Source organism: Oncorhynchus mykiss, chromosome 11 (genome assembly GCF_057628025.1).
Source record: "Oncorhynchus mykiss isolate SJ-2025 chromosome 11, ASM5762802v1, whole genome shotgun sequence".
NCBI lineage: Eukaryota > Metazoa > Chordata > Actinopteri > Salmoniformes > Salmonidae > Oncorhynchus > Oncorhynchus mykiss.
Genome location: NC_143032.1, coordinates 58147023 through 58159255, shown reverse-complemented (window position 1 = coordinate 58159255; position 12233 = coordinate 58147023). Strand labels below are relative to the sequence as shown.

At 41.8% G+C, this 12233-nt stretch overlaps 1 protein-coding gene across 1 annotated transcript in view; it reads right to left on the bottom strand.

The window, feature by feature from the left end:
- Positions 1–12233, bottom strand: part of bin3 (bridging integrator 3) — a 37964-nt gene that overhangs the window by 18038 nt on the left and 7693 nt on the right. Inside the window, exons 3-6 of the mRNA XM_021621485.3 lie at positions 11762–11802; positions 6556–6617; positions 3871–4007; positions 61–101 (exon numbers count right to left, since the gene is read on the bottom strand). Coding sequence (XP_021477160.1) covers positions 61–101; positions 3871–4007; positions 6556–6617; positions 11762–11802 — 281 coding nt within the window. The remainder of the gene's footprint in view (positions 1–60; positions 102–3870; positions 4008–6555; positions 6618–11761; positions 11803–12233) is intronic.

The following is a 12233-nucleotide window of genomic DNA, read 5'->3' as shown; positions in this document are numbered from 1 at the left end:
TTGTGATGTATTAAAAATATGCAGACAATAGGAGAGGTGCAGGTCCAGATAGACACTTACTTTTTCAGAGGATCGATCACCGTCTTTGAGATCTGGTTCACCTATGGACGAACAAACACGGGTCAAACATTCATTTAAAAAGTCCAGTACTTCTCTTAAATTGAAAGGGAATGTCTTTAATACTTGAAATTTGTTGTCAAAGTTAATTACTTTAAGTTGAACAAAATACAAAATAGTCCCACACATTAACAGCATGATAAAAAAAATATCAACAATTGTGTATTTTCAAACAGAGCACTCAAGACAATAGAGGGGAGGGAGGTGAGGCGGGTTGCAAGAAACTTTTGTGACGTTGACTCTTTTATTGTACACAAGCCCCGAGGAGAAACACCTGAATATTCATAGAGCTGAACAATACAAAAGGATGCAACTGTCAGGGGACGGACATGAAAGCTAAGCCCCACTGATTTCAAATCCTGCGGAGGGTGGGCTGCCTTACAAGATGAAAGTTCTTTGCAAACAAACATTTTAACAATAACAGTTTATATTTTCCTGCATTCTCCTTCTCGGAGCCGACAGGGGAGGGGGGGGGGCTTTGTTAAGTGGAAGTAAATGAACATCTCATCTCGAGGCCTCCAGCCCGGGTGCCAAAGTCTCATCGACAGAAGTTGGCAAACATTTAATAAAGTTTACAAAGTCATTTACATTGCAGATTCAAAATGACTCGTAGATCTACGTCTCTGACAGAACGCTAAGTTAACCCGGCAAACATCTCCAGTGAAGAGTATCGTTCAAATCATTTCAATGAGGAATAAAAGTGGCAAGACAACTCCATGAAGTGACAGCTCCATGAGAACAATGAGCCTAGTACAACTAATCAATCATTCACTAGTTATTGGAAGGATAGTCAATCACAGAACTTAAGAAGCAAATACTGTACAACAGCAAAGCTTTGTGAATGCCCTGACAGTCTCTGAGAATATACACCCACACACAAACAATCGCAAGGCATCTTTCCAAATACATAATGCGAATGAATGTAGTTTGAGAGAACCAATAACAAATAAGTACATGGGAATTCACATTTTCCTCTGTTTTACATATTCACACCATCACCCCCTCCCTGGGAGAGTGAAAAGGCTGGAGCTGCGCTGCTGCCGAGGTGAGTGCATGCAGTAAGCGGGGAGAACAACACCAGCACATTTGCTTAAGCATGCTGGTGCCCTCTACCCTCTGCCCTTTCCCACAGAGAGGGGGGCAGGACTATTCAGCTGAGGCCCAGCAGTGCCTGAGGCCGGAGCTCTAGCAGCAGTCTCTGTGAGTGAGTCACGGGGCAGAGGCCATCCCGGCACACAGGCCTCCCAAAAATACATGCAGATCGCGGAGGAAATCAATACCCCTCCAAACGGAGCATCCGCTACTGCTCAGCCGCCATTTTCACTAGGGCTTGACTTCAGCAGCAGTATGCCGGGGGGGCTCCGCGCCCTCCTCAGCCCTAGAAATAAACACACAGGCCTGGGCCACTGCTGCCTTCATTATCCCTGCACGTTTTATCCGCTCGCTCAATCGCAGCCCCCGCGGCGAATCATCTCGTCTCAACACCAAGGCGAGCAAAGAATGTTTGCTTCGGTGTCTGTTTTGCTTGAGCAGTTGAGTCGTTGGCGGTGCCGTCAGAAGGAAGAACAGCCAGCTTGGAGGGAGAGCTGGTGGAGTATGATTCTGGTGAGCTGCGCTGGGCTTTAACAACTCTGGACTCCTGAGGTGATATTCCAAATATTGAACCAACTGACCAACCAAGGGCCTAAAAAAACTTTGCCGTCAGGTTTCAACCAGTTTAACGAATGCCAAGCTAAGCGGCACAGAGAAACATACCGTAGCAGAACACGGTCACGTTAAACATCTTGCTGACTGAGACTGGCTGAAAAAGGAGGCCCCTAAACTCAAGTACCATTTTGTGATAACAGAAGGGTTGCATGTCAAAAACTCTCTCTGAAGGCCACTTAAAAATCACGAAGAAAAAAAACAAGCAGGCTGGATATGATGGAGAATCATGTATTTTGTATTATTTTCTAACTGCTTCGCCTCCAGAAGTCAGAAGGTGTATTTGGCTCCATGCTGCCTGGCTGGAGCCCTGTCCAGCAGACCATGGCCATGAAGCCAAGGAAGGAAATTACACCCTATGGAGCCAGCCAACGCCTCCACTCCTACACACTGTAGAGCAAACCTGCACCTTTTGTTATTGACCTGGGATGTAAAAAAAAAATATTTAAAACATTTAAAAAAATACAATACCGCATTGACATCTAGCTGTTCCTGACCGTATGACTCAAAGTAGCTCAAAACCAATTCGAGATGATTTGGAAAGCTCAAATAGTCCAACAAGATGAATGCTGTGTAGTGCAAAGCTGGCCTCCCAGGTTGTGTGAAGGTGATGAAGGTTATTAGCGTAGTCAAAGGGATGAGGGCTCAGAGGAAACCAATAAGAGATGTTAACTACCCTTTAGGGTCTTGACACTGTTTAACTAAGAGGGAAGTGGAGAAGGAAAGAGAAAAGCAGACTGAAAATGGATACTCTTAATTGCCTACATTTCATAACAGGTGGGTAGAAAATATTGGCAATGCTTCTGCTTTTGTAAAGATTCCAGAATTTGAGCTGAAAGGATTTTGATGTTAAAATGTATGAAAATGTTACTCATTTCCAATCTTCAGAAGACATTCCATATTAAATACAGTCAAAATTGAAGGACTGTTCTTCTTGGCAGACCACTAAGAAGCAACCCACCATAGGTCACAAGCTGTGAACCTCAAGCAGTCACCACACTTAACTTTGTCCAGTCATTTCAAATGGCTACTGTATATCTTGATTACATCTGAGCACAGTTTACGTGGTGTATGTCTCTAGTCTTTTCTTGAAGAATGCCTTGTTGTTGAGCGCTTGAAAGGAATTCACAGAGATCTTCAGAATATGTACAGAGCTGAACATTGGTCACTCAAGGTAAAGCCACCAGCAAATAAAAGGATGCTGGGAATACTAGTCAAAGGCAAAAGCACTCTTCTGAAGATATAGTATAATCAGGTCTCATACTATTTATTTTCTTCTGCATTCTTGATGATCAGTGTGATTCCCTGTGTGACTGACTTCTCTACCTTAACAGAGATGCCTCTCACAGTGCAATGCCCTGTAGAAACACATGCAATGCCAACCCTATGATTTCCTTAGCAATTACCTGCAGCGATGATTTTAATCCAATATGTGAAGCACACATGGCAAATAACAAAGGAGCTAAGAGCAGAAGTAGAATTGCTCACAGAGAGGGACTGGGGAAGATCATGCAGAGAACAGATCCCATTAAAACAGCCTGTGACATTCCCAAGTGAAGCTATTCCATAGTACGAGTTATTTTAAACACTAGTGAGTCACAAATGCATCCGATCTACAGCTCTCTGATATTTGACAAAGATGAGCAGCTAATAGACCAGTGTGCTGCTGGAGGCGCTTTCAAAAGACGAGAAGAGTGAGATGATTTTTTTCTCGTTCACACAGTTACGCAATATTGACAATGATGAAAATACACTTAGGCCAATCAACCCCTTTTGGTTTCTGCCCTTTGAGTGTTTGAAGAGAGGGGAGCGTATGAGGCATATCTGTCAGAATACTGAATAAAATGCCCATAGGTAGAGCTGTGAAAGCTAGGCTGGGGGAGGGTTTCTTCTACCACTGTACAGGCCTCCCTGCCTAAAAGAGTATATCGTTTATTTTGGTTTCAATAGACAATTTCGATGCACCCCACTTAGAATACAATCTAGGAGAATGACTCGGCTGTGGTGTGAGGCAGTGTGAGAGAAGCACGGACAGGTCCTGACACTGACCTTCTCCTGGTTAAAGGAGTCCATCCTCTTCATGGCTGTGTCCAGAGCCGTCATGGACTCCAGGAAGGCCTGGTCCTGTTCACACAGCGGGTTACTGAGCAGGTCACCTGAGATCTTCACTGCTGCCTTGGACATCGCTGAAAGACATAAAACAGGCAGAGAATATTAGTATTCAAATGGTAAAACTGGTCCTGAAAAAGAGGGAAATAGGAAGGGAGGGAGGGAAGGAGAGAGATATAGAGAGAAAGAAAATAAGCCATAACTGAATAGAGAATGGAGAAACATACAGGTAACTGCCAAAATAAAGGAAACAACTAAATAAAGTGTAATTGGGTCACCACAAGCCGGAACAGCTTCAATGCACCTTGACATAGATTCTACAAGTGTCTGAAACTATTGAAGGGATGCAACACCATTCTTCTATGAGAAATTCCATAATTTGGTGTTTTGTTGATGGTGGTAATAAAAGCTGTCTCATGCGTCGCTCCAGAATCTCACATAAGTGTTCCGCTGGGTTGAGATCTAGTGACTGATATGGCCATGTTATTTAGTTTACATCATTTTCATGCTCATCAAACCATTCAGAGACCACTCATGCCCTGTGGATGGGGGCATTGTATAATCCTATAGCCATGGTAGCCAAAATAATTGCCTGCGCAGAAATGTTATACATGAGCCTTCCCTGAGCATGATGGGATGGAACCACACCTGTGTGAAAGCACCTGCTTTCAATATACTTTGCAAATATATAACTTACTCAAGTGTTTCCATTATTTTGGCAGTTACATGTACAAACGGTATTATTAATGTTTGGCTTGGTTTGGCTATTTGGCACAGACATGCTTGATGGGCATGGCTAGCAGCAGAGGTGAGTACCCGTGCCAGGACTGACACTGTGGGCATTTGACAGACACAAAAGTTAAATAAGCGAAAAGGAAAAGTAGGATAGAGAATTAGCAGCATCAGTTGGAGAGAGTCGAGGGGGTGGTGGGCTTGGCTGCTGTGATGAATATTCACAAAAGCACTGGGAATGTGTGCAAATGTTTCTATAGTGCCAACGCCAATTACAGTTAATCTGCACTCCTGACACTTTATCTTAGACACAGAGCACATATCGGATCACCGCATCACTGTCAAAATAAATTAGCTGCACTGGGGACATACAGAGAAGTTGATAAGACGTAAAGTAAAATAGAAAACCCCACATCAAACTCAACTGAGGCCTCTGAGCTCTGAGGATCGGGTAAAGACACATTACAAAAAAATGTAATTAAGTATGTTAAAAAAAGCAGCTTTTCTGTGTACCTCAACAACAAAATGGTGTGGCCGCACACCGATCATTAGAAATATTCATGTGAGTAGACTGCTGATTGGCAAACTCAGCCAATGAGCCAACATGACATCATGTTCTATAAGGAATTATAAACTGGGTGGTTTGGCTGACATCTGTGGTGTATCAGACCATATACCACTGGTATGACAAAACATTTATTTTTACTGCTCTAATTACTTTGGTAACCAGTTCATAATAGCAATAAGGCATCTCGGGGGTTTGTGATATATGGCCAATATACCACGGCTAAGTGCTGCATCCAGGCACTCTGCGTTGCGCATATGAACAGCCCTTAGCCGTGGTATATTGGCCATTTACAACACCCTCCGTGCCTTATTGCTTAAATAGCAAGCTTTTTTTTTAATTGTCTGTTTGAGATACAAGTTTGAGGTGGGTTTTTTAAGTGTTTTTTTCTCCAATGTATACTTTGGCCACAAATACGAGTATAGAATGAATCAGCAACATTATTTAGGTATGAGAATATGAACTTTTAAAAGTGTGATTTTCACTGGACAGTTCAATTTTAATTCCATTGTGTGTTCTATTTTTAGTTAGGTAATAAAGATTTGTGTTGCCAATGGTATAAATGGCTTGTGGCCAGTGATATCCTGACTCTATAAAAATTCATCTCTAATGACTTGTGGACTTGCCCCAGAAGAGCCCACAATTTCATCGTCTTACTTTAAATAGACTAGACAAATGATTGCCATTATGAAACGCTGCGTGGAGCACACTGTGCTGTGCAGGCAGGTCCACTCTTTGTTGTTTGGTGGCAGTTGGTGGAGAAAGGACCTGTGCAACAGATGGAATCCATTAATTATAACAAGATGTTGACAGCTCTGATACTTTGATGAGGTATCATCCCATATTCCAGAGCACAAAGCAGAGGAAATGAAGAAGCCCCTCACTCCCCCATCCTTCCCCTCTCCACCCTCAGAGTAGAACGCTACCAGGGGCAATTTCTGCTACTGCTCCTCCCAAAGATACCCATTTCCATTTCCAAAAGCTCCAACAAAAAATAAATATCTTTCTTAGTAGTAGAAATGTAAAACAGAATGTAAGCTGAAAGCTATGAGTAGGAAGAGTGTGAGAAACATTGCATATTTTTAAGGGCTACTGAAATTAGGGTAACCTCATTTTCCAAAATTGCACAAGAGACATTGTCCCTGAAAACCCTGACAGGCAACAACAATTACGGTGTCAGTAAATGTATGCCGAGAGTGTGAAGGAGATTAATTGAATGAGAGAAAGCTAATGATTTAAAGAAGATTTGTACATGAAAGAAAACATGATCAGTGGGAATGTTTTTTCCAGAGACTGATCAAAATATGAACACTGTGTCAACAACACACCTATATCAGCCTCTGTGCTTTTCTTCATGTCTTTGTGGAGCTTCTTTGTCTGATCTTCCAACCTGTAAAATAAGGGAAACGTAGTTTTTTCAGTTCAGATTCTTGGATATCACAATAATACAGCATATAACATTTGGTTAGTATCAGTCCAAGTATAATTCAGCATCTTACAGAGCAAACTGACAGTAGGATCATGTGTTTGCATTAAGCAGCTAGGGTAGGCAGAGGGCAGTACAGAAAAGGGGTCCACTGTGTGCAGCCTGATCAAATCACTAATGCCTATACAGAGCTCACTGACAGTCTTACTGGGATCTCAGTCCAACAAGAATGCCACAAATAAACACCTACAAAATAACCTACAATACATTTGGAAATGATTCAGACCCCTTGACTTTTTCCAAATTATGTTACGTTATAGCCTTATTCTAAAACTGATTGAATTGTTTTTTTTCTCATCAATCTATACAGAATACCCCATAATGAGAAAGCAAAAACAGGTTTTTAGAATCTTTTGCAACTGTATTAAAAAAATAAAAAAAACTGAAATATCCCATTTACACAAGGATTCAGACTCTTTATTCAATACTTTGTTGAAGCGCCTTTGGGAGCGATTATAGCCTTGAGTCTACTTGGGTATGACGCTACAAGCTCAGCACACCTGTTTTTGGGGAGTTTCTCCAATTTTTCTCTGCAGATCCTCTCAAGCTCTGTCGAGTTGGATGGGGAGCGTCGCTGCACAGCTATTTTCAGGTCTCTCCAGAGATGTCGATTGGGTTCAAGTCCGGGCTCTGGTTGGGCCACTGAAGGACAATCAGAGTCTTGTCCCGAAGCCACAGCTGAGTTGTCTTTGCTGTTGCTTAGGGGTCATTGTTCTGTTGGAAGGTGAACCTTCACATCAGTCTGAGGTCTTGAGCAAGTTTTCATCAAGGATCTCGCTGTACTTTGCTCCGGCATCTTTCCCTCGAGCCTGACTAATCTCCCAGTCCCTGCCACTGAAAAACATCCCCACAGCCTGATGCTGCCACCACCTTACTTCACCGTAGGGATGGTATCAGGTTTCCTCCAGACGTGACGCTTGACATTCAGGCCAAAGAGTTGAATCTTGGTTTCATCAGACCAGAGAATCTTGTTTCTCATGGTCTGAGAGTTCCTTAGGTGGCTTTTGGCAAACTCCAAGCGGGCTGTCATGCCCCTTTTACTGAGGAGTGGCTTCCATCTGGCCACTCTACCATAAAGGCCTGATTGGTGGAGTGCTGGAGAGGTGGTTATCCCATCTCCACAGAGGAACTCTGAAGCTCTGTCAGAGTGACCCATCGAGTTCTTGGTCACCTCCCTGACCAAGGCCCTTCTCCCTGATTGCTCAGTTTGGACGGCCGGACAGCTCTAGGAAGAGTCTTGGTGGTTTCAAACTTCTTCCATTTAAGAATTATGGAGGCCACTGAGTTCTTGGGGACCTTCAATGCTGCAGAAATGTTTTGGTATCCTTCCCCAAATCTGTGCCTCAACACAATCCTGTCTCTGAGCTCAATTCCTTCGACTTCATGGCTTGGTTTTTGCACTGACATGAACTGTTAACTATGGGACCTTATATAGACAGGTGTGTGCCTTTCCAAATCATGTCCAACAATTGAATTTATCTTCAATCAAGTTGAAGAAACATCTCAAGGATGATCAATGAAAACAGGATGCACGTGAGCTCAAATAAGGCATTTCTAAAAACCTGTTTTCACTTTGTCATTATGGGATAGTGTGTGTAGATTGATGAGGGGAAAAAATATTTCATACATTTTAGAATAAGGCTGTAACTAGGGATGCATGATTTATCGGTGAACTAGATGTCTAGTTTAACGCCGATGTTGAAGCTGACGTGCATACCTATATAGCGTAGTTTGCGCTACACGTGCAACACAGCATTCATTACCTAGCTCACAATATCTGCTGTGTGGATCGAGCAGTCAAGAAGTCGAGCAGTCATTTGAAAGAGTAAGAAAATTTCAGCGAGAGAACTCAAAAGGCGAAATCCATTAAAGCCAAGATAATGGAATTCATTGCCCTTGACAATCAACCGTTCTCTGTCGTGAGGGATGTTGGCTTTCGCCAACTGGTCGAGCACTGGTACACACTACCAAGTGCGCTATTTGTCAGATGTTGCCCTAGCGGAGTTACACAGTAATAGCGTCACTGCTGTTAGCTTCAAGACATACATACTATGGAACGCTGTTTGGGTCTTTGCGTGTCAAAAAAGATACAGTAGCACTGTCAAAGCTTTACAGAAAAAGTCTGCAAACAAGCAAACAGAGGCCACGAACGATGTGTTTACAATACCGCGTTGGTAATAAAGCATAATTTGTTTGACCACAACTTCTGGGCTAGCTAGCTTTAGCTTGGTACCTAGCTAGCACCAATACAACCAGCCTGAAAACAATGACCAGTAGAAACTGCAGTCATTTTCATTATTCTTAGCAATGATTTAGGAATCCTTGTGAGCAAGTATTAGCTAGGTTGCCACTTGTTGTTCGCCTATTGAAATTGAACTTCAGTTCATTCAAATAAATAGCTAGCCAGCTACTTAACTGTGTTGCCCAAAGCTAACATTATAAGCAGCCAGCTAGCTTCATCTGCCTAGTGAGTCTCGACCGGACTTGGTTATCAGTTGTGAAACTAGCCACAATAAGGATTAGGCACAATAGTGGACTTTGAGGTTAGCCTTCAAAATCATTGACAGAGATGCAAATGAATACAAATAGTAGAGTTATGCCATACTTTTATTTTGAAGGCTAACCGCAAAGTCCACTATTGCGGCTAATCCCTATTGTGGCTAGCTTCACATAGATGGGTCCGACCACCATTAATCAAATAAAAACTGGTCTTATAAATTAGGGTTATTTTAGATGATGACACCTAGCTATATAGTTAGCTAGCTAACTATAGCTACTGAAACAGATTGTTGCTTTGCTATGTTTATGGGGAAGAACATTGTTTGCATACATGAGCTAGCTAGCTTTTTTTTTAATGACCAGCACTCTAGGTGCGAGAGACAACTTTACCAGCATCGTAGCATACGTACTGATGAATCGTTGTGGCATGAAATACAAGTAATAGTTATTACACATTGATTACTCTATGTAAAAAATGTATGAACACGTTAAATTATGTGACGTGCAGTCATATTCAGGTCCTGATTGGTCAACAAGCTTATTTGACACGTCAAAGGGTGTTATCTACTGGTCATTGTTTTCTTTTTTGACACGCAAAGACCCAAACGGCGTTCCATAGAAATCCAGGTTGAGAATGAAATGACTGAATAATGAAACCACACAGCAAGTGAAAGAAATAGGTTTTGATTATGTTTTACTGGTAATGGGGACATACGTAACTGCAGACAAAATAACTTTTTAGTCCGTGTGATGTGTTTGTGTAACCTTTATTTAACTAGGCAAGTCAGTTAAGAACAAATTCTTATTTACAATGACAGACTATCCTGGCCAAACCCGGACGACGCTGGGCCAATTGTGCCCTGCTCTATGGGACTCACAATCACGGCCGGATGTGATATAGCCTGGATTTGAACCAGGGACTGTAGTGATGCATCTTGCACAGAGCCTTAGACCGCTGAGTCCATGTGAGTGTGTTAATTATTTAACTGTACTAGAATGCTTAAAAGGCTGCAAAAAATTTTTATATCGATTATCGGTACCGTTTAGTTTTTTTGGGCAAGGAAAATATTGGATATCGGTATTGGCCAAAAATGTAATATCGGTGCAGCACTAGCTGTAACGTAACAAAATTCAGAAAAAGTCAAGTGGTCTGAATACTTTCAGAAGGCACTGTATGAACTGGGACATTCAATAGGATTACAAATTGCATTGATTTGATATAAAACACACTATTATGACATCCCTTTAGCTAATTAAAAATACTAGGATTGCTCCATGTTTCGGTCAACTAAATTCTGGCATATAAGCATTTATGTCTTCAATCATCCCTCCACATTCATTCAAATGATGGGTGTTAAAATAGCAATTATGAGAGTACGGAGGCTGTATCGTGTGTCGTTCATTATATCAATTAAGGGAAACGAGGGACTGTTTAGCAACTCCCAGGAGACTGCTGTCACATTAGTTTTCAGGGATTCATTAAGGGAGGGGGACTGAAAAAACAACAACGCTTTTCCCATTTCCTTGTCCAATCGGTGTTATCTGACAGGAGGCAGGAGAGTGTGAAGGCTGAGGAGGGCTCTTCTGGATCTCGGCCAGGTGTGCCAGAGGTCTGTTCCTACAAGGTGTTAATGGATGCCTGCTGAAGCAGCTGCTGCTACTCACTGCTTGGTGCCCCAACAGTTTGCCCTCTACTGCCGCCAACAGCCAGCCTCTCTACACTCCCTGCTGCTATGGTATAATGCCATAGGAGTATGGAATAAGCAGCTGATCTCAGGTAAAAAATACAAATACTGCTCTGGGATTAGAGATGCAAGACTTAACGTGGAAGGCATTGGATGATAAAATAATTTGCCAAATTGGACCCCGAGAGGTCTTTAAAATGACACGGGTTATATTTCCAGTCAGATTAATAGAAATATTGAATTCAACAACAGATCAAAGAGCTAGATGGCAGAATTACGTTCAGTAAGAGTTCCTGATATGGATCTGAAGGGAGTGCCAAGACGTCTGTATGTGCCTGCTCCTCTTACTCATCATGTGTAAGGTATATTGTGGTGCCACGTCTCCTACTCAACGAAACCTTGAAGCGCTCCCACTCAGTCTGCAGGCCCATCGGGGAGTCTCTTTAACCTAAGACACACAGCAGGGGAGGGCCTCCTATGTGCTAGCTCACGGAAGGTCATGGACAACAGAATGCTTTGAACACTTCTCTACTTGGTTTCACACAAACAATCTATATTGTGTAACCCAACTCAGTTCTGCATGGATCTGAAAAGAGAGATGTGAAAGATTGGGTCTAACATTGTCTTTCCTGTTGAAAACAATTATTTAAATGTTGATGTGGAAGCCTAAAAACCCTGTGATAACACGCATGTGTTCACCTCCACAAATCAATGGAATATTTGCACTTAAAATAGCAGTCATAATGCTTTGTGGCCTGTGTCAGTTCAGTGTTCGTCTGCAATGTTGTTTTTTTTGCTGCAATATTGACGCACAGTCAATACATATGGGAAACAGAGCACAAATTAAATCTTTAACAAACTTACTTTTGGAGCTTGTCATATTCTCGTTCAAAATCTCTTTCAACCTGTAAAAACACATTGAAACTCATTGTTAGATGCAACATTATCATCTTTGTGTTCATGTCTGTTCAGTCAATGTTGTTCCATTATAGTCCTAACACGTGCTTACCAAATACTAAATATCCCAGGCCAATTACACAGTAACAGAATTACGCTTTGACTCAGAATCTCAAATATAAAATGTATTTAGATTTGTTTAACACTTTTTTGGTTACTACATGATTCCATGTATGTTAATTCATAGTTTGATGTCTTCACTATTATTCTACAATGTAGAAAATAGTCAAAATAAAGAGAAACCCTTGAATGAGAAGGTGTGTCAAACTTTTGACTGGTACTGTATATGAAAGTCAATCTCCTCATGTTCCGCAAGTTTGGAAATCACAGAGCATACTATTCCTTAATTTCCCAAAAATATAGGCTCTTAGCTATGGTT